We start from the raw sequence: 24,357 nt of genomic DNA, 5'->3' as shown, positions 1-24,357 counted from the left end.
CTCATATGGCTCTAAACCCATTTGATGTTATTTTAAGAAACATGAAAGGATAATGCTGGAAATACAAAGCCGTTTTACATACAACAGCAGTTTATAGGGAGAAAAATGACTCAGAAACGGAATCAGAGAATCAATCTTTCTTTCGACAGAAGAAATTAAGTCCTATGTGACCCTTTACCACAAAGCCGGGTATATTTATAGCAATAGCCAAAAATACACTGTAAGTGTCAAAATTACAGATTTTTCTTTTATGCCAAAAATGATTAGGGTATTAAGTAAAGATCATGTTCCATGATTATATTTTGTGAATTTTCTACCACAAATCTATCAAAACTTAATTTTTGATTAGTAATATGCATTGCTAAGAACTTCATTTGGACAACTTTAAAGGCGATTTTCTCAATATTTAGATTTTTACGCACCTTCAGATTCCAGATTTGGAAAAAGTTGTATCTCTGTCCTATCCTAACAAACTATACATCAATGGCTTAATAAAAAACATATTCATCTTTCAGATTATGTATAAAACTCAATTAAAAAAAATTACCCTTATGACTTATGGTTTTGTGATCAAGGGTCACATATGAGTTTGAAACGACATGACAGTGAGTTTTCATTTTTGAATCAACTGTCCCTTTAAGGACCCCAGAAGCAGTAGTACACTGAACCTTAACAAGCCCAGGATTTAAGTACAAAGCAAATTTATGCACCAGCAAGAAGAACAAGAGTCTAAACTGTAGCTGTTTCACTAAAACAAAAAGGCTCTGATAAGCACAGCTGGCTTTAACATGGTGATCAGTCTAATGCTAATTCCACAGATCTAATAAAAATCCAGTCCCATTCATACAGCACATTAAACATTGATTCACAGACACCACACAAAAAGTACATCCGCATCCATGATTAGCACAAATATGACTCTATGAACAGACAATTAAACTCAGTTTGTGTAAATCCACTAGTCTTTATAAATTCATATGGGTCATTAATGCAAAATGCCTGCTTCATCATAATTTAGTATTAGCTGGCTAATGCAGTACAACATAATACCAAACAATGCACCATATTGTAGCGCTGTGAGATAAATCCACAAACAACAGAAGACTTTCTCCCCATCTGCTGTCATTTGTGCGCACAGAGAGAAGTATGACAGAAACTCAGATGGTGCAGAACAACTGAGCAATAAACCAACAGTAAGCACTGCGCTGCTACACATCAGGAAATGATCAGCACTGCGACTCACTACCACCAAAACTGATCTGAAGCCAGCTGTGCTTTATAAGTGAGAGTCTGCCAAATTAAACTACCTTTAGTCAGCTTTCCAATTAAAACTTTAAAGCTGAAGTGTGTAATTTCGGCGCTACTAGTGGCACTCACTGAAAGTGTAAAAATGAAAAATCACACCACTGATTGAGTCACAAGTGTCACACTGCTTAAATAAACGGAGCAATCACTGCTAAAAAATATTTTAAGGAAATAAATATAGAAAAAAAACATGAATACATTTTATAAATAATAAATAAAGCAAGCAGAATAAATAAATAAATAAATAAACTCCAGCAACCCACATAGAACAAGTGGTTTAGATGCATGGATAAATAAATGGATGATAAATGGATGGATGGATGAACAGATGGATGATGGATGGATGAATAGATGGATAAATAGGTGGGTGGATGGATGGATGGATGGATGGATGGATGGATGGATGGATGGATGGATGGATGAATGGATAAATAGGTGGATAAATAAATAGATGGATGATAAATGGATGGATGGATGGATGGATGGATGAATAGATGGATAAATAGGTGGATGGATAAATAGGTGGATGGATGATAAAGGAATGGATGGATGGATGGATGGATGGATGGAGGCAATGGATAGATGGATGGATGAACATGATGGATGGATGGATGGATGGATGAATAGATGGATAAATGGATGGATGGATGGATGGATGGATAAATAGATGTATGGATGAATAGATGGATAGATAGATAAATAGGTGGATGAATAAATAGATGGATGATAAATGGATGGATGGATGGATAAATAGGTGGATGGATGGATGGATGGATGGATGGATGGATGGATGGATGGATGGATGGATGAATAGATGGATAAATAGGTGGATGGATAAATGGATGGATGGATGGATGGATAAATAGATGGATGGATGAATAGATGGATAGATAGATAAATAGGTGGATGAATAAATAGATGGATGATAAATGGATGGATGGATAAATGGATAGATGGGTGGATGGATAAATAGGTGGATGGATGGATGGATGGATGGATGAATAGATGGATAAATAGGTGGATGGATAAATAGTTGGATGGATGGATGGATGGATGGATGAATGGATAAATAGATGGATGGATGAATAGATGATGGATAAATAGGTGGATAAATAAATAGATGGATGATAAATGGATGGATGGATGGATGGATAAATAGGTGGATGGATGGATGGATGGATGGATGAATAGATGGATAAATAGATGGATGGATAAATAGATGGATGATAAATGGATGGATGGATGGATGGATGGATGAAGGCAATGGATAGATGGATGGATGAACAGATGGATGATGAATGGATGGATGTATGAATAGATGGATAAATAGGTGGATGGATAAATGGATAGATGGATGGATGGATAAATAGATGGATGGATGAATAGATGGATAGATAGATAAATAGGTGGATGAATAAATAGATGGATGATAAATGGATGGATGGATAAATAGATGAATAGATGGATAAATAGGTGGATGGATAAATAGATGGATGATAAATGGATGGATGGATGGATGGATGGATGGATGGATGGATGGATGGATGGATGGATGGATGGATGAAGGCAATGGATAGATGGATGGATGAACAGATGGATGATGGATGGATGGACATACAGTATTCACCACTAATAAGCTACTAAATATATTGTAGTAGCCTAAAACTTTTGTACAGCTGCTCTGCAACAATTTGTATTGTAAAAAGCGCTATACAAATAAACTTGAATTGAATTTGAATTGAATGAATAGATGGATAGATAGATAAATAGGTGGATGAATAAATAGATGGATGATAAATGGATGGATGGATAAATAGATAGATGGATGGATGGATAAATAGGTGGATGAATAAATAGATGGATGATAAATGGATGGATGGATGGATGGATGGATAAATGAATGAATGTATGAACAGATGGATGATGGATGGATGAATAGATGGATGGATAAATAGATGGATGGATGGATGGATGGATGGATGGATGGATGGATGGATGGATGGATGGATGGATGGATGGGTGGATAAATAGGTGGATGGATAAATGGATGATAATTGGATGGATGGATGGATGGATGGATGGAAGGAAAAACAGATGGATGGATAGATGGATGATAAATAGGTGGATGGAAAAAAGATGGATGGATGGATGGGTGGATAAATAGGTGGATGGATAAATGCATGGGCGACATTTGACTCTTGAGTCAGGGGGGGCAAGAAAAAAAATCAGATGTAAGCAGTGCCCTACGGTATTGCAGCACATCAAAGCAGTCAATTAAAGCGCTGCACTTCAGCCCGGGCCGATGGGCCCTGACTTTTTTTTTTTACACCCCAGGGCTATGGCTTCGGGCCAATTTTCACGTCATATTCAGACCCGGGCCGGCATCGGGCCTGTTTTAGGCTTCTCCTTATTTTCATAATTTAGACATCCATCAATTATGGTGAAGAAAAAAAATGCCGCGCTGGTGGAAACAACACGAAACTTCACTTTCGCTTTCACTTTTGAGACCGACGCAGACACCGTTTAGTGTGCTTTAGCGCAGCTGAATCCGCGTTCAAGCGCACACAATAGGCTAAAACTCGCCCCAAGCACCGGCAAAAATAAATAACAATGAATGTGTCGAGGAAAGAGAAAGGACAAAAATGAATTATTTATTAATTAATTTGTGTATTCTGAGTTAGTGTCGCAAAGATCCTGACTCGCAATCTCCTTTTTGGACGCGCCTTTAGAGAGAAATTCATCTTTACGGATTGCATGAAAGAGTTTGTGCTTTTGATTTGTTTTATTTCGTTAAGTAATAATTTAAAGCTTTCTATAAATGTATTTATTATGTCTGTGAGGCATGCATTTCGCTTCATTTTTTTAAGCACTCCTGTTCAAGAACCAGACGGCAGAAAGCACATAATTTTTGTTTTCTTTATTTTATAAAAATGCTGTAACGTTTTTTTCGATCTATTACTCGTACTTTGTGAGCAAAAATGACGGATAATTTTAAATTGCTTCCAATGAAAAAAATGCAAGTGATCGTGCTGGTGCCTCGATGTCCTGCAAGCTTTAGCTTCCACTTTCTGTACAAACTATGCGCATATAGCGCACATTTATCTGTAACGTTTAAACTACCATTGTTTTATACTTGAACTGTTTTATATAGATTTTATTTTAGGCAAGTCATGATGATTTGAGAAGGCAAACTGATCAAACAGACTATGATCAGTCTTCCACTGGGCGCTGTTCGGTAAATATATATATATATATAACGAATAAAAAATGCTCCAAGCGTTTTTCTAAATTAGCTAAATAAAAAACGAAACTAAATATAAACATTTTGCCATTACATACAAAACTGAACTATTTTATAGCTGAAACAGTAAGTTGTTTTGGGAGAAGGGGAAAATATATTTTTATCCCGTCTATTGCTTCACCGTTATTTCGAGAATAAACCCAGCGTAAATATGCAAATATCACTCCCAAAACATATCAGCTTGCATGTGCCGAAAAACGAAAGTTTCATACAAATTCTAAATGGATTATAGCCTGGAAAGTGCAAAGCACGCTCCCCTTATTATCACTAAAAGTTCATAGAGATCTCACAAAATTCCGTTATAATTAATAAAGCTCTCTAAACTACACAATTAATATTTTATTTACATCGCGTCTACCCTCATAAGATGATTCACGAGCGCACAAAACGGCACTTAATAAAAACTGATCAGGCGCTTTCAGCAGTGAGTGAATTCTGACAAGTGTTTCTAATTGTTCGGAAACAACAGATATGTCTGTGATTGGCTCAACGCTGCAAAAACACGTTGGATAGTTTGCCAGATCTTCAATTGCTTTGCTTTCGTTTGAGGGTTATATAGCACCGTAGTTCCCAAGTACAACCGAGCCTAAGCTTGGCTAAAGCAGTTGCAGCGGGGCTGTCAAGGATTCCATGACTAACCACAGGGGGGGCAACTGCCCCCCCTTGCCCCCCCCTAATGTCGCCCATGGATAAATGGATGGATGGATAGATGAATAGATGGATGGATTGATGGACAGATGGATAAATAGATGATGATGATGGATGGATGGATGGATGAATAGATGGATAATGGATGGATGGATAAATAGGTGGATGGATAAATAGATGGATGATAAATGGATGGATGGATGATAAATAGATGGATGAATAGATGAATGGATTGATGGATGGATGGATGGATGGATGAATAGATGGATGATGGATGGATGGATAAAGAGGGGAATGGATAAATAGATGGATGATAAATGGATGGATGGATGGATGATGGATGGATAAATAGATGGATGAAGGATGGATGGATGGATGGATGGATATATAAATAGATGGATGGATGGATGGACGGATGGATAAACAGATTCCAGTATCACAGAGACCTTACATAAAACAAGCAGTTTGGATAGATAGATAGATAGATAGATAGATAGATAGATAGATAGATAGATAGATAGATAGATAGATAGATAATTTTTTAGTATAGTTAGTTTTATTAAATGTGTATTTTCTTTATCTTGTAAGGGTGTTTAGATATTTGTGAAGCAAGACAAAACTACACATTAAGAAAATATTTAAAAAGCACAATGTTTATACTCCTCACGAAGTTGACCTACAAATGGCTGACTCATACAGTAGTTGTCTCTGCATATTAAACTAGAATATAAAGCAGTATTATAGCATCAAAAAATTACACACTACACCTTGTACTGTAATCTAACTGCCCTTTTGTAGAAGTATTGCCCTATATTTATCTTCCTAAACTGTGATTCAGCTGTGCCACTGTTCCCTGTTTACTCACTGACACTGTTTTTCAGCCTCCTGGGCGGCTCACTTTACATTTCAACCACAAGCTACTAGTTACAGCTTATCTGCTAGCTGTGTGAATCGATGGAGGATTACTGATGAAACTCCTCAGTAACACAAAAGCTGACCTGCACTATTGCTGAGCTACAGTACTTATGAACTTTGGAGAAAGTATTCTGAAAATAACAAGTGATTCAGTGACGAAGAGCAAAGAGCATCGTTATGGTTTCAGGAGGTTTAAAATACAAGTTTATTCATTTTTGATTGAATGCAGCAGCTTAGAGAGAGACATTTCAGGAAATGTTTTCAAGATGCATTGCAGGTCTTATTAGGACATGGTGCAAATGTTTTTCTAAACTGAAATCCTGCAAAGGCAGAAATTTTTTTATATTAAATTATGTGATGTTATATGATACTATTAATGTGTCTGCAATGCTTTTAAATAGCACTTAAAGTTTTGCTGACATGACCTGATTGTTGAGAATGTAATAAACACTGTGCTGATGCTATTTTAAGTGTACTCCCTACTGAGAAAATCTGCTTAAACCATAAAGGATGCACTGATATTAAAATTCTGGCCAATACAAAAAAAACCAGATGTTTTGGATTAAAATTCTACAGTATTTTGTCAAAAATCATAAAAAAATGTAACTAAAAACTAAAATTTGTGAATTCTGGCATCACTACATTCATTGTAATGTGCAATATGAAATGTGGATATTAGTACAGTCGTGGCCAAAGGTTTTGAGAATTACATAAATATTGGAAATTGGAAAAGTTGCTGCTTAAGTTTTTATAATAGCTATTTGCATATACTCCAGAATGTTATGAAGAGTGATCAGATGAATTGCATAGTCCGTCTTTGCCATGAAAATTAACTTAATCCCGAAAAAAAACTTTCCACTGCATTTCATTGCTGTCATTAAATGACCTGCTGAGATCATTTCAGTAATCATCTTGTTAACTCAGGTGAGAATGTTGACGAGCACAAGGCTGGAGATCATTATGTCAGGCTGATTGGGTTAGAATGGCAGACTTGACATGTTAAAAGGAGGGTGATGCTTGAAATCATTGTTCTTCCATTGTTAACCATGGTGACCTGCAAAGAAACGCGTGCAGCCATCATTGCGTTGCATAAAAATGGCTTCACAGGCAAGGATATTGTGGCTACTAAGATTGCACCTAAATCAACAATTTATAGGATCATCAAGAACTTCAAGGAAAGAGGTTCAGTTCTTGTTAAGAAGGCTTCAGGGCGTCCAAGAAACTCCAGCAAGCGCCAGGATGGTCTCCTAAAGAGGATTCAGCTGCGGGATCAGAGTGCCACCAGTGCAGAGCTTGCTCAGGAATGGCAGCAGGCAGGTGTGAGCGCATCTGCACACACAGTGAGGCGAAGACGTTTGGAAAATGGCCTGGTGTCAAGAAGGGCAGCAAAGAAGCCACTTCTCTCCAAAAAAAACTTCAGGGACAGATTGATCTTCTGCAAAAAGTATGGCGAATGGACTGCTGAGGACTGGGGCAAAGTCATATTCTCTGATGAAGCCTTTTTCCGATTGTTTGGGGCATCTGGAAAAAGGCTTGTCCGGAGAAGAAAAGGTGAGCGCTACCATCAGTCCTGTGTCATGCCAACAGTAAAGCATCCTGAGACCATTCATGTGTGGGGTTGCTTCTCATCCAAGGGAGTGGGCTCACTCACAATTTTGCCCAAAAGCACAGCCATGAATAAAGAATGGTACCAAAACACCCTCCAACAGCGACTTCTTCCAACAATCCAACAACAGTTTGGTGAAGAACAATGCATTTTCCAGCACAATGGAGCCATAAGGCAAAAGTGATAACTAAGTGGCTCGGGGACCAAAACGTTGAAATTTTGGGACAATGAACCAGAAACACCCCAGATCTTAATCCCATTGAGAACTTGTGGTCAATCCTCAAGAGGCGGGTGGGCAAGGCAAGGCAAGTTTATTTATATAGCACATTTCATACACAATGGTAATTCAAAGTGCTGTACATAAAAAGAATTAAAATCATAATATCATAAAAATCATAAAAAATTAAAAAATAATAATCACAACAATAAAAACAGAATTTAAGAACATTTAAGATGATTTAAAAATTGATTTAAAATTAATTAACAGTAAAAATTATTATACATAAAATAATGCAATCTGTTCGGACGTAGCACAGTGATCATTCAATAAATGCACAACTGAACAGATGAGTTTTGAGTCTGCATTTAAATGTGGCTAATGTATTAGCACATCTGATCTCTTTTGGAAGCTGATTCCAACTGTGGGCGGCATAATGGCTAAAAGCGGATTCCCCTTGTTTTGTGTGAACCCTTGATATTACTGACTCGATCCTAGTGATCTGAGTTGTCTGTTAGGTTTATATTCAGTGGGCATATCTGCAATGTATGTAGGTCCTAGGCCATTGAGTGCTTTATAAACAAGTAAAAGTACTTTAAAATCTATCCTAAACATAACTGGAAGCCAGTGTAAGGACCTGAGGACTATGCTCTGATTTTCTGGCTCTAGTCAGAATCCTGGCAGCAGCGTTCTGTATGAGCTGCAGCTGTCTAATGGTCTTCTTGGGAAGGCCAGTGAGGAGACCATTACAATAGTCCACCCTGCTGGTGATAAAGGCATGAACAAGTTTCTCCAAGTCTTGACGGGAAACAAAACATTTAATTATTGCAATGTTTTTGAGATGATAGTATGCTGATTAAGTTACTGCTTTGACATGGCTACTGAAACTGAGGTCTGACTCCAGAATCACACCAAGATTCTTGACTTGATTTTTTGTTTTTTGAACCCTAGCGTCAAGGTACGCATTTACCTTATGAACTTCATCTTTGTTTCCAAATGCAATGACTTCTGTTTTCTCCTTGTTTAACTGAAGAAAGTTTTGGCACATCCAACGGTTAATTTCATTAGTGCATTGGCAGAGAGAGTCAATGGGGCTGTAGTCATTTGGCGATAAGGCTAGGTAAATCTGGGTATCATCTGCATAGCTGTGATATGCAATTTGGTTCTTTCTCATTATTTGACTTAGTGGGAGCATATACAGGCTGAACAAGAGCGGCGCCAGAATTGAGCCTTGTGGGAGTCCGCATGTCATGGACGTCCACTTAGACTTATGCTCTCCTATACTAACATAATAGCCTCTCCCTTCTAAGTATGAGCTGAACCATTTGAGAACCATCCCAGAAAGCCCGACCCAGTTTTCCAGTCTATCTAGAAGAATGTTGTGATCGACTGTGTCGAATGCAGCACTGAGATCTATTAGTACCAGCACTGATATTTTGCCAGAATCAGAATTTAGGCGAATATCATTAATTATCTTTATGAGCGCTGTCTCTGTGCTATGATGTGGTCTGTAACCTCGGCCTGTCGCCTAACCTTCACCCCGTGGTCAGACCTAGCTTTTCTTCGGGCAGGAGTCCCCTTAGAACAGGTCTCCAGGCATGCTGTGGTACACACGGATGCCTCCACCACCGGTTGGGGGGCCACGTACAACGGGCAGGCAGTGTCGGGGGTTTGGACGAGCCCCCAGCTACACTGGCACATCAACTGCCTAGAGCTACTGGCAGTACGTCTTGCCTTGAACCGTCTCAAAGGGCGCCTTCGAGGCAAACACGTGCTGGTCCGTACGGACAACACTGCGACCGTTGCGTACATCAACCGACAAGGTGGTCTACGCTCTCGTCGCATGTAGCAGCTCGCCCGTTCTCTCTTCCTCTGGAGTCAGAAACATCTGAGGTCGCTTCGTGCCATTCATATTCCGGGTTTGCTCAACCGTGCAGCCGATGAGCTCTCATGAGCTGCGCTTCCCGGAGAGTGGAGACTCCTTCCCCAGTCGGTCCAGCTGATTTGGAGACGTTTCGGGGAAGCTCAGGTAGACCTGTTTGCTTCCTCAGAGACGTCCCACTGCCAGCTCTTTTACTCCCTGACCGAGGGTACACTCGGCACGGACTCCCTGGCATGCAGCTGGTCGCGGGGCCTACGCAAATATGCGTTTCCCCCAGTGAGCCTTCTCGCACAGACACTGTGCAAGGTCAGGGAGGACGAGAAGCAGGTCCTGTTAGTGGCGCCTTACTGGCCTACTCGGACCTGGTTCCCAGAACTAATGCTCCTCGCGACAGCCCCTCCCTGGCGGATTCCTCTGAGGAAGGATCTACTGACTCAGAGACGGGGCACCCTGTGGCACCCGCGTCCAGACCTCTGGAAACTACATGTCTGGTCCCTGGACGGGACGCGGAGGTTCTGAGTGATCTACCCCAAGGAGTGGTAGACACCATCACTTCGGCGAGAGATGCATCCACGAGACATGCTTACGCCTTGAAGTGGAACCTGTTCATTGAGTGGGCTTTCTCAAGAAATGAGGATCCCCGAAGATGCCCGATCGGAGTCGTGCTCACCTTTTTTCAGCAAGGGTTGGAGCGTAGGCTGTCGCCCTCCACCCTTAAGGTCTATGTAGCCGCTATCTCTGCAAATCATGTCCCCATTGAAAGAAGGTCGGTGGGTAGTCACGATCTGGTCGTCAGGTTTCTCAGGGGAGCGAGGAGGTTAAATCCTCCTAAGCCCCCCTCTGTACCCTCTTGGGACCTGTCTCTGGTGCTCACAGCACTACAGCGGGTCCCCTTTGAGCCTTTGACAGTCAGTCGAGCTGAAGTATCTCTCTATGAAGACTCTGCTCCTGCTTGCATTGGCCTCCATCAAGAGGGTAGGGGACCTGCAGGCGTTTTCGGTCGACGATTCGTGCCTTCAGTTCGGGCCGGCAGATTCCCAGGTAACCCTGAGGCCCCGGCCTGGCTACGTGCCCAAGGTTCCCACTACCCCCTTCAGGGATCAAGTGGTGAGCCTGCAAGCGCTGCCCCCGGAGGAGGCAGACCCAGCCCTAGCTTTGCTTTGTCCCGTCCGAGCATTAAGATGCTACGTAGACCAGCTCTTTATTTGTCACGGAGGACGGCAGAAGGGGAAGGCCGTCTCCAAGCAGAGGATGGCACACTTGATAGTGGATGCCATCGCCTTGGCTTATCAAGCTCAGGGCATACCCTGCCCGCTCAGGTTGCGAGCTCACTCTACTAGAAGTGTTGCATCCTCCTGGGCGCTGGCTCGTGGCGCCTCGCTATCTGACATTTGTAGAGCTGCGGGCTGGGCGACCCCCAACACGTTCGCTAGGTTTTATAGCCTTCGTGTAGAGCCAGTCTCCTCCTGTGTTCTCACCTCAGACGGGTAGAAACACTGAGAGGCACTGGCTCAGGTCGGCTTGCTATCTTCTCCAGAGTGTCCATGTAGACCCTGTCGAGTTCCTCCTTCCTCGGCTCCAGACGTAGCGGAGCGTCTAGGCGCCAGGCCTCTCTCGATGAATCTTTAGAACCGATAGAAGGCTCAGGATACATGAGAGACTTAAGTGAATCCCATATGTCTTCCACGGTACCCACAGAGGCCGTGTTTTCCCGGTAACCTTCTACCATCTTCACAAGGGTTCAATCACCTCCATTCTTCCATATGTCCTAGTATGAGCCATATGTGTATTGCTCCGAACCTCCTGCGGGATGGGTGGGAGCTCCGCACGTTCCCAGTGCTCCAGCTTCACTGAAGTAGGTAGTGCTATGTTATACAGTGACTGGTCTTTTCTGATCCGCCCTTGGCCTAAGCAAAAATTGGAGGCCAGGAGGCTTGCTCAGGACACTGGAGGGGGGCAGCAGTTGCGGCGCTTTGCTAGGGATCCCAATTCGTCGGTCTCCGACGTGACGTCGAAGAGACCGACTGAGAGGGAACGTCTTGGTTACGTATGTAACCCTCGTTCCCTGAAGGAGGGAACGGAGACGTCACGTCTTGTCGCCTCAGCTGCTGTACCACCGCTGTGCGGCCGGACCCAAGCTCGGCTCCTCAGCGAAATCCTGTCTATGCATTGCACCTGCTGTGTATTTATGCTCACGCTGTGATCAGCGACAGCTGGATGCAATCATGCATGCCAATGTGCATTGGCTCGTTTAGTTTACACACAAAGAGGATCGGTATCTCTAAAGCGATATCCCAATTCGTCGGTCTCCGACGTGACGTCTCCGTTCCCTCCTTCAGGGAACGAGGGTTACATACGTAACCAAGACGTTGTTTGTGGTTATAAAATCATTGATCAGAAGTGATTTATTTTTTAGTGAGCGAATGTTTAAAAATGCTAGCTTGAGGGCATTACTTTTTGTCTCTAGAGCAATCTTAGTTTGATGCAGAATAGGCCTTAGATTAGATAGGTCAACCGTACGACTTGAGAAAGCCTTAGACTTTCTATCACATATTAAAACATAAATAAGGAAAACTACAGGCACACTGGGTTACCGCTTGTTCTGTAAACATTCCTGAGTGTTGCTATTATCATAGCGGGGACCCGACACATATCACTGAGAGCTGTTATCAGTTGTTTTTGGTTCACTCACAGCAGACAAACAAAAACCCACTAATTGTGACTAACTCCAAGAAGTGATTATGAAAGAATAGGTTGTTATCAGTCAGGATTTGGCCCAGAAGTTGATTGAGAGCATGCCCAGTCGAATTGCAGAGGTCCTGAAAAAGAAGGGCCAACACTGCAAATACTGACTCTTTGCATGTCGCATGTCATGTAATTGTCAATAAAAGCCTTTGAAATGCATGAAGTGCCTGTAATTATATTTCAGTACACCACAGAAACAACTGAAACAAAGATCTAAAAGCAGTTTAGCAGCAAACTTTGTGAAAACTAATATTTGTGTCATTCTCAAAACTTTTGGCCACGACTGTACGTATGGAAATAGGATAAAATATGGATAAAATTAGTATGTACAATTAAGGAAATAGGAATAGTTCACCCAAAAACAATATTATGGATATGATAGACTTGAGTTGATTGAACATTAATTGATGGACTGGAGTGGTGTGGATTACTTGTGTACTTATTGTGATGCTTTTATCAGTTGTTTGGACGCTCATTCTGACGGCACCCATTCACTGCAGAGGATCCATTGATGAGCAAGTGATGTAATGCTAAATTTATCCAAATAAATTCTTCTACATCTTGGATGGCCTTTATTTTTGGGTGAACTAGTCCTTCAAATATACATTACTGAGCATTACCAAAATAAACTCTAATATTAGCCAATAACAGATATGGCACCAATACAACAAGCATTCCTAATCTCAAAGCATTAACCAACCATTTGAGACTCAATCTGTCTAGTTAAGCATCCATAAAGCAAGAAAACCACTTAGTGATACTTACAGCCCACCATCATCATGGCCACTGAGAAGATCTTTTCTCCATCTGTAGTAGGTGCAATGTTCCCAAAGCCAATGGTGGTGAGACTTGTCATGGTGAAATAGAGAGATGATACATAGAGCGTATGCTTACTGGGACCGCCTTCCCACTGGCCAGAGCCACTGGCATTGTAGCGGTATGGCATGCCAATGCTGATAGCTAACTGATAAAGCCAGCTTTCCGTCCTGATGCTCCTGGTGGCCTCATCAATGACCTCGTAATCACCAATGCTGTACCAGATGCAGGCCAACCAATGTGCCACCAGGCCAAAGACACACACCAGTAAAACTAATACAGCAGCACCGTATTCCAGATAGTGGTCCAGTTTGCGTGCCACTCGACCCAGACGGAGTAAACGCACCACCTTCAGTGAGCTGAACAGGCTGCTGAGACCCTGGTGAAGATAAAGAGAATGCATCATTAGAAATGTTAACAGCATGTTAAAGGGATAGTTCACCCAAAAATGAAAATTACCCCATGATTTACTCACTCTCAAGCCATCCAAGGTGTATATGACTTTCTTCTTTCAGATGAATACAATCAGAGTTATATTAAAAAATCTCCTGGCTCTTCCAAGCTTTATGATGCCAGTGAAAGGGCGTTGAGATTTTGAGGTACAATAAAGTGCATCTATTCATTATAAAAAGTGCTCCACATGACTCCGGGAGGTTAATAAAGGCCTTTATTACACTTCAAAATCTCAACAGTCATTCACTGCCATTATAAAGTTTGGAAGAGACAGGACATTTTTTAATATAACTCTGATTGTTTTCATCTGAAAGAAGAAAGTCATACACTTCTAGGATGGCTTGAGGGTGAGTAAATCATGGGGTAATTTTAATTTTTTGGGGCTAAAACTATTTAATTAACACTAGCTGACCTCCATCACAAATCATATTGTAGACATATGGGGAAAAAAATATGAGGCTCATTCACACCAAGAACCATAACTAAAAATTAACATTAAAGCTAACTAAAGATAAATACAATGTTCTGTCACAAAACTCTAGATGGCGCAGGATGATTCTAATGTTATAATTCAATCTGATATATTTGCATCATCATTTACATGGCACAGCTGATTGGTTTATTTTCGTATCAGCAGCCAATGAGCATTCAAATATTTGTCTAGTGCTTGCTGTAGTAGTTGCAGTGTGCTTCAGAAACCCTTCACCTTCCCCAGCTCCACCTGTATAGATCTGCTACAGGGTAATTAAATTTATTATTATTATTATTATTATTGTTGTTGTTGTTTATCAGCCGGAAAAAAATCCTTCCAACAAATAATTACAAGGAACAACATTTTATCTTACCATTTGATCTTACCATAATAAAAAAAAAAAACATTTTACAATACTTTAACAAAACTTTTTCACTGTTATTTATTGGAAATAACAATTTTAACAGGTATTAAAAATAACTAATTTATTCTTTTTAATGAGATTTTTTTCATTATGACAGCAGGACAGTTGTATTACCGTATTCATAGAATTTATTGCAATTTATTTTAATTTAGAAAGTATTCATATTCTTTATATGTAACCCTTAAGTAATACTGGTATATTTGCAGCAATAGCCAAAAATACACTGTATGTGTCAAAAACTCAAAATGATACATTTTTCTTTTATGCCAAAAATCATTAGGATATTAAGTAAAGATCATGTTCCATAAAGATATTTTGTATGTTTTATACCATAGATAAACTTCATTTGGACAACCTTAAATGTGATTTTCTCAATATTTAGATTTTATTGCACACTCAGATTAAATCTCTGAAAAACATTGTCCTACCCTAACAAAAAAAATAAAATTACCCCCAAAAAATGGATCTTATGACTGGTTTTGTAATCCAGGGTCACATTAGAGTTATGTTCAAGTAATTGTATGTATCAAACTACATTTGTGTATTTTTAAAGAAATACAGACAAAAAATGTTGGTTACATGCTACTCTGTGTGTAACATAAACCAAGATGGAATGAAAAAAACAATCAAGGTTAAGAAAAGGCTTAGAAACTTAAAGACATATTTATGTCAAGCTGCACTTGTAAGGCTTAGTTAACATAGTTCATGACTTTTAAAAAGCCAGGAGTGAATTTCAAGGTGAGATCTTCCATGTTCACTTGAACATGAATAATTCCAGGTTGATGGGTGTCATATAGCTCCAGAGACCTGCTCTTTCAGCCTATAGCCACTTTGATCTGAAACCTTTCATGTCAGAGAAGGAGGAGAGGATGGATAGCTGGGGTACCTCGACTGATCCTACCACTCCATCCAAAGAGAATCTTAGATCTCATGAGTGAACAAAGTTGTTTTACTGATCAGGCAATTTCTTTTAAGCTTATGAACGATAACAGCTAATAGTTTGGATGTATGTTGTTGAGTCTCTATCATTAAAGGGTGGAATAAATATAGTCGTTTTGGCTCTGAAAGCAAAATAAAGAGGATGCTTTCACTCAGCTATGCCCACGCTTGCACTCTATCCCTTTAAACAAAAGCTTAAGCATTGCTTGTCAACTTCAGGCCAATGTAGATTATAGGTATTTAAAGAAAAAAGCCCACTCTGATTAACATATATTTGTAAGAGTCTTCTTAACGTACACAAATACAGCAGTAACTCATTGGTAGGCCTACATAGAATATGCAGATTGCAGATGTTTTCTGCAAGCATTGTGGGGGAAGATCTGTAAAGTAGATTTAATATGGTGTTAAACTGTAATCTAAAGGTTCACTTAAGCTCACAGCTACAGAGGTTTTGCTAGCTAAAATGCATTCTACACAAATGTAATATCCAAATGAATCAGAAATCAGATCACATGACCCAACTGCTCATTTACTTAGCATTGGCTGCTGTCACTCCCATTGAAAATAAATGAATAAATGAGAATAAATGGGTCCAGCGTTGTTGAAAATTTGGGAACGCATTAATATTAAAATTCTAAACAATACAGGCTGATACTTATTTTCATGCAAAAACTATTTTAAATGTAAAAACAGAGGAACAATTAAATATTCAATAACAATTGATAAATTAACAAGCTCTAATATCAATTGATAATTACTTATACTAATAAGCATTAGTAAAGATTAAATAAATATTAGTAAATATTACATATAAATATTTAATAAATACACAGGGGGCATGAGCATGTACAATTTTGCTCATTTACAAAGTAAATGACAAACGGCTAACATAATTATTCCATAATAAATTGCCTAAATAAATTAAAAACTAAAACACTAAAAAAAACTGAAACAGTCTTAAACGGTCCAAGTGAATTTAGGCATCAGAATATTATGCTGTATGGATGCTTTTTTAAATATTCATTTTGATATTAATTTTGAAATTTATATAATAATGTTTAGCATTAATACACAGATTATATTGCAATTCTGTGTTATATTGTCTACATAAATTAGAATTAAAATGCTAAAAAATTAGAATAGTCTTAAATGCTACAGGTAAATTTACTTTACAAAAACCTTTTACCTTTTACAATTAAAATTTTAATGTTCATCATTTACTATAATACATAGCCTTTATTACAATTCTGTATTATATTGTCTAAATAAATTAAAAATAAAACAATAAAAAATACATTTAGACACTGTATGTATCAAAATACATTTATGTATTTTTAAAGAAATCGTGACAAATGAAAATAACTTTTTACATTTTACACATCAGAATATTACAATGTATAGATTTTTTTTTTTTAATATTCATTTTGATATTTATTTTGAAATTTAAATGTTTATCATTTACTCCAATACATTTTCTAATTACTCTAATTACATTTTAGGCATCGCAATATTACAATGTATTGATTTTTTATAATATTAATTTTGATATTCATGTTGAAATTTTAATGTTAATGCTCATCATTTACTATAATCCATAGCTTTTATTAAAATTCTGTATTATATTGTCTAAACAAACTGCTGGTTTCGTCTGGCCAGAGGAGAACTGGTCCCCCGACTGAGCCTGGTTTCTCCCAAGGTTTCTTTCTCCATTTCTGTCACCTGTGAAGTTTTGGTTCCTTGCCGCTGTCGCCTCTGGCTTGCTTAGTTGGGGACACTTTCCAGCGATATCGTATACTATTTGAACTGAACTGGACGATGATATCACTGAATTCATTGATGAACTGCCTTTAAATGAAAATTGATTATTTACAATAATGCGTTACTTACACACTATTTTGCTGTTTAAATACTGTGCAGTTGCTTTGACACAATCTGTATTGTTAAAAGCGCTATACAAATAAAGGTGACTTGACTTGACTTGACAACTTTAAAGGTGATTTTCTTATTTCTTTTTGTATTTAAGACAAAAAACCTCTGTAATGCAATTTCTGTGATTCAACCTGTATGTTTTACAGCTGAACGTTTTGCATGTTGGAGGACAGCTTGTAGATTATCCGGAGGACAAAACGGAACGACACGTTCTCTGCAGACACTTGATGAAAGTCACTTTTTAAGCTGGCAGAGCGAAAATGAGGGGGTGAGAAGTAAGTATACCTAATTGTTGCATCCTCAACAGTTTTGGACTGTCAGCCCAGAACTGTTTATAAATAGTGGCCATGATGCGTACCTCACAGGTTTAATTAGCATTTCCTCCACCGAGGATTTCTGCTTTTTTGTTCCAGCCGTCACATAATCAAAAGGCTAATTTCTCAAACATGCTTTATGTTCCTGAAAGGAGCAATTTTCCCTAGACACTGACACTGGAGGAAGGAAGATAAAAATAGATGTGTTCATTCTGCAATATTGCATGAAAACCTAAGGCTTTTATTACGCTAGCAAAAAAAAAAGAGAAAAACTGATGCTAATTTTGCCAACACAGTCAACTCCCCAGGCGGAGCAGCTCCTAATGGATACTTTTCCAAGTAATTTATCATTTTGAGGGCCTATATATAATTTGCAACTGTGCTTATGTAGCATTTAGTAAACCGTAAAGTTTTTTTGTCTTTGTCTTTGAGGCCAAACTGATGAGTAGCTATCGAGTGTGAACATTAGAAGGTTATGAGTGCTCATAAATGTTGAACCCCACAGTTGTATCATGGGATAATGGAAGAGAGAAACATTAATGCCTATTGGTGAAACATGCTGCGTGTGGTTGTGTGTGTCAGGGCATGGGGAATGAAGCTTGTGCCGTCTAATTTGAATTGACTCGCATCTAAAATCACTTTAGATAAACAAACACACTAAGGGGTGCAGCATTCAGAGCAACATTAGCATAAATTAGAGAGCCATTAGTGCATCTCTGCTCAACATTGAATAGGAGAGAGGTTACTGAACTGCTGTACAAATGAGAAAATGGGACAGAACAGCCATTAACAACACAAGAAACGGAGAGCGAACTTACAGGCAACATAGAGTCCTCCGCTCGTGTGATGTTGCGTGGAGAGTGGGCCGCAGCTGGCAAGTGGCCCACTGCAGAAGAGTCTGCAATGGGATCCTAAGTCAGAAAGACAGAGGCAGACGTTTCACTTCATGCCAAACTGCGCTCGCGCATGCATATAATAAGCTCAGAGATGGACTTTAGGATTCAAGAGACCCATTTACAGATATTAGATCTGAACAGCAGCACAACGGACGTGTCAAAGTAATTAGTATGAACGGAACAGCAGATGCATGCGGGAAGAACGTCATATCACGATGCTATAAAAAACAAAAGCTTTATATAACCAGCGTAACAACAACTGGCATGTCCTAATATGCACTTCCAGAAAAATTCTTGTGTGAAATGACTAAAGGAATAGTTCACTTGAGAATTCTGCCATCACTCACTTGTTTCAAACTGATATGACTTTCTTCACTTTGTGAAAAACAAAAGATATACATCAGAATAGACATATTGCTCTTTTCCAAACCAAAGCGATATTATGTCCAGGTAAATAGAGTCCGTCAAGCTTCCAAAAAGAATTTAAAAAAAAGATCATGCAATAGCTTTTAGTGAAGAACAAAAATTAAAATTAAGGTTTTTGAGGAAAACATTCCAGGATTTGTCTCCATATAATGGACTTTAATGGGAGTCAACTGGTTCAAGGTTCAAATTGCAGTTTCAATGCAGCTTTAAAGGACTCTACATGATCCCAGCTGAGTAATAAAGGTCTTGTCTAGTGAAATGATTGGTCATTTTCTAAAAAAACAACAATTTATATGCTATTTAACCACAAATCAGGTTGGAAAAGTCACGCATGGTTAGTTGTTTGTCTGTGTACTTATACATCAGAATAGTCATATTGTTTTTTTCCATACAAAATTGTTATAATGCCCAAGTAAACAGAGGTTGTCAAGCTTCCAAAAAGAATTAAAAAAACAAGATCATGCAATAGCTTTTAGTGAGGAACAAAAATTTAAATTAAGGTTTTTGAGGAAATTATTCCAGGATTTGTCTCCATATAGTGGACTTCAATGGGAGTCAACTGGTTCAAGGTTCAAATTGCAGTTTCAATGCAGCTTTAAAGGACTCTACATGATCCCAGCTGAGTAATAAAGGTCTTGTCTAGTGAAATGATTGGTCATTTTCTAAAAAAACAACAATTTATATGCTATTTAACCACAAATCATGTTGGAAAGGACACGCATTGGTTAGTTCTCTGTCTGTGTACTTATACATCAGAATAGTCATATTGCTCTTTTCCATACAAAAACTATATATTGTCCAAGTAAATAGAGGCCGTCAAGCTTCCAAAAAGAATTAAAAAACAAGATCATACAATAGCTTTTAGTGAGGAACAAAAATTTTAATTAAGGTTTTTGAGGAAAACATTCCAGGATTTGTCTCCATATAGTGGACTTCAATGGGAGTCAACTGGTTAAAGGTCCAAATTGCAGTTTCAATGCAGCTTCAAAAGGACTCTACATGATCCCAGCCGAGTAATAAAGGTCTTCTCTAGTGAAATGATTGCTCATTTTCTAAAAAAAAAAAACAATTTATATACTATTTAACCACAAATCACATTGGAAAAGTCACGCATGGTTAGTTCTTCGTCTGTGTACTTATACATCAGAATAGTCATATTGCTCTTTTCCAAACAAAACTATATAATGACCAAGTAAATAGAGAACGTCAAGCTTCCAAAAAGAATTTAGAAAACAAGATCATGCAATAGCTTTTAGTGAGTAACAAAAATTTAAATTAAGGTTTTTGAGGAAATCATTCCAGGATTTGTCTCCATATAGTGGACTTCAATGGGAGTCAACTGGTTCAAGGTCCAAATTGCAGTTTCAATGCAGCTTTAAAGGACTCTACATGATCCCAGCTGAGTAATAAAGGTCTTCTCTAGTGAAATGATTGCTCATTTTCTAAAAAAAAAAAACAACAACAACTTATATACTATTTAACCACAAATCACATTGGAAAAGTCACGCTTGGTTAGTTCTTCGTCTGTGTACTTATACATCAGAACAGTCATATTGCTCTTTTCCAAACAAAACTATATAATGACCAAGTAAATAGAGAACGTCAAGCTTCCAAAAAGAATGTAGAAAACAAGATCATGCAATAGCTTTTAGTGAGGAACAAAAATTAAAATTAAGGTTTTTTAAGGAAATCATTCCAGGATTTGTCTCCACATAGTGGACTCCAATGGGAGTCAACTGGTTAAAGGTCCAAATTGTAGTTTCTAGTGAAACGATCGGTCATTTTCTAAAAACAACAACAACAATTTAATGCTATTTAACCACAAATCACATTGGAAAGGTTATGCAAGGTTAGTTCTTCGTCTTAATATCTTATGCAATTTTGCTTCTCAAATAATTTTTTTTTTCAATTTAATTTATTTATTTTTACAAGGAATTAAGAAAAATTACTAATTAAGAAAAGTTTTTTTGCAGTGCAGGCCAGAACCTCCTTGTACAGGTGGTACAAGGCAGGCACTGGGTAACAAAACTTCCATACAAAAGAACAATTATTATTTATGTATATACTGGCATATAATAGGAATATAAGCAATTGGAGCTGTCCTGTTCACTGTGTAATTGGGAAACTGTTTGGTAAAAAGCTTCTTAATAATTTCCTTTTGAAAAAGAGTTTAGAATGACATGAGTGGGACTAAATGAAATCAGAATATTCATTTAAATCCCATTAATACATGCCAAAAAGAGCAGGTATTACATAACACAAGTCAAGAGACCAGAACAGCCAATAAAATCATAAATAAACAAACTGGAATGCTGATTGTCATATTTAGTGCTGCCATTTTCAAAAATCCCTTTAGTTTTCAGTGCTCAGTAGGGTCCAACAAACTGCACACTAGCATTAACACCTGCCAACTCAACAAGTGTGCTGTTGAGGTTGTGGTTTGTGTCAAGTTTGGGAGACCAACAGAAGTCACTGGGGGCCAGCTGAGTATGACATTTCAACAGCAACTGTGTCAGAGGCCATCAGCTTTCATAAAAACACTCTCTGCTGATAAATATATACAGTACGCACAATATAAACATGCACATTGACATCTATACACATTCAGAAAAACACATGCATAAATGCATGGGGAAAACTGAGATGTTTTACTCAAATTATTCCATTTCTACATCTCTGAATGCTTTTGAGTTTGATCACTCAAATGTACCATTCCTTCTTTAAAACACTGTTCTCTATTCTTTTAATCTCTATCTGATTCCTTTTCTATTAATACTTTATCTAAGGCTGTCTTAGACAAAGATGTAGTTTTCTGATGCTAAGTTAAGTGATAAGTGAAATGATAAGTTAGATATAAATTTTGTGATTAATAAAAAAAGGCTTGATATCAGGCTCTATATTAATGTGTTCTCTAATAAATGTTACGTGACTGATTAGTTTCTGATGTATGACTACAATTATTTTACTTCTTTTTTAATTACCTTTTTAATAGACTGTAGATAGTAAAGACTTTACTTTACACAATTTAGAGATGTAAGAATAACATAAGCTCTGAAACTTGTTTCTGCCATGGGAAAAAAGGTTAACTGCAATTTTTTCCCCCCACAATTCAGATTTTTTTTTCTCACAATTATATCTCACAATTTGGACTTTTCTTCTCAAAATTGTGAGATTAATCTTATATTCAGTGTCACGTGATCCTTTAGAAATCATTCTAATATGCTCATTTATTATCAGTGTTTGAAACAGTTGTGCTGCTTAAATTTTAGGGTTTTTTGGAACCTCTGAACTTTTTTCAGGATTCTTTGATTAAATAAAACATAAAAACAGCATTCATTTAAAATATAACTTTTTTTTAACAATAAACACCTCGTTCACAGTTTGGGGTCAGTCATTTTTTTATTTCTTTCTCTCTTTGAAAGAAATGAATACTTTTATTCAGCAAGGATGTATTAAATTGATTTAAAAAAAAGTGATGGTAAAGACTTATATTGTTAGAAAAGATTTCTACTTTGAATAAATGCTGTTTTTTGCTGTTCTTTTTAATTTTTTATTCATCAAAGAATCCTGAAAAAAGTATCACAGGTTCCCAAAAAATATGAAGCAGTACAACTGTTTCCAACATTGATAATAAAAGTAATAAATCAGTATATTAAAATGATTTCTGAAGGATCATGTGACACTCAAGACTGTAATGACTGATGAAAATTCAGCTTTGCATCACAGAAATAAATTATATTTTAATGTATATATACACAAATAAAAAACTGTGAAACATTTTAATTACAATATTTCATAATATTACTTTTTTCTGTAGTTTTGATCAAATAAACAGAACTTTAAAAAAAAAAAAAAGCATTAAAAATTGTACTGATCCCAAACTTTTAAGTGGCAGTGTATATAGGTTGTGTTTGATTATTAGTTAAATATGACTAAGCTTAAGGAAATAAAGCAGCCGCACAAACAAAGATTACTTCCCTCCATTTTCAACCACAGACCAAGTATCTGTATCATGACCTTAGCTGAACTCAGCCTGTACAGCACATACAGCAATGCTGCATGGTCCCAGATGCTATAGGAACACTTTATTAAGATCTGGGCACACTGCAGTTTTGGGACTTCATTGCGTTCCAGTGATGCAGAGACTAATGCATTCCAACAACATCACCACAATAGGAGAGGATGCCTGTTGCCTGGGCAACCCTGAACTTACAGCACCAGTAGGAACCCGAAGAGTTATTTTATTGGATAAATATATCATACCATGCATATGGAGATTAATAATGTAAAGAAGCTCAAAGCAGAATCATATTTTATTCTGAATGTCCACAGTCGCCCAATTTAACCTACAGCCATTAGGACGCCTGTGCCCATTTAAAGTTTTTCGGATGATCACTTCCTTCTCAGCACTCTATATTAGTTGGACTGATTCCTCCAGACAGATTAAAAAAATATGGCAAGTAAAATCTCCCACTGATCCTCCAGAAGAACTCGAAGTACACAGAAGTACAAAAAGAGCACTGGAAGTGCTTTTCATTCAAAACACAGGTGTAAGAGTTTATCTAGGAACACTGAAACTTATTTTAAGAACACTTAAACGGACAGTTCGGTTGAGTCCAAAATAAAAATGAAATGAAAAATCATTTATTAATAACGCATGTCTTTCTAAACCTGTATCACTTACTTTATTTTGTGGAACACGTAAGATGATATTTTGAAGAATGTTGGTCACCAAATCATTCTGGAGACTTCTCAAATGATCTTCTTTTATGTTTATATTAATCTTTGAGCTACATTTGGCAAATACTGCCTCCTGTGGTTAAAATATACCAAAGCAGCTTTGAGCATTGCTGGTCATTGAAAAGCACAACTGATATCACATCCCACGGTCCATCCTAGTCTTTTCTTCAACACACCAGAAATCAAGCAGCCCACTTATCATTGAACTGTCTGGCTGGGTTGAGACCATTTAGGCTAATGGCCAGTACTGTGAGCAGCCACTGATACGGAATGAGATGGCAATGATGGATATAGTTTTCACGTCAGAGTTTTAGCCTCTAGAAATGTTA

The 24,357-nt window shown here is 38.0% G+C and overlaps 1 protein-coding gene across 1 annotated transcript in view; it reads right to left on the bottom strand.

The window, feature by feature from the left end:
* The window catches only part of kcnh5a (potassium voltage-gated channel, subfamily H (eag-related), member 5a), a 98,437-nt gene that overhangs the window by 20,150 nt on the left and 53,930 nt on the right, over positions 1-24,357 (bottom strand). Inside the window, 3 exon segments of the mRNA XM_073816640.1 lie at positions 1,049-1,074; positions 13,385-13,814; positions 18,785-18,877. Of these exon segments, the coding sequence (XP_073672741.1) occupies positions 1,049-1,074; positions 13,385-13,814; positions 18,785-18,877 (549 nt within the window).

The sequence above is a fragment of the Garra rufa genome, chromosome 13, assembly GCF_049309525.1.
Source record: "Garra rufa chromosome 13, GarRuf1.0, whole genome shotgun sequence".
Classification (NCBI taxonomy): Eukaryota; Metazoa; Chordata; class Actinopteri; order Cypriniformes; family Cyprinidae; genus Garra; species Garra rufa.
This window is presented reverse-complemented; position numbering and strand designations above follow the sequence as displayed.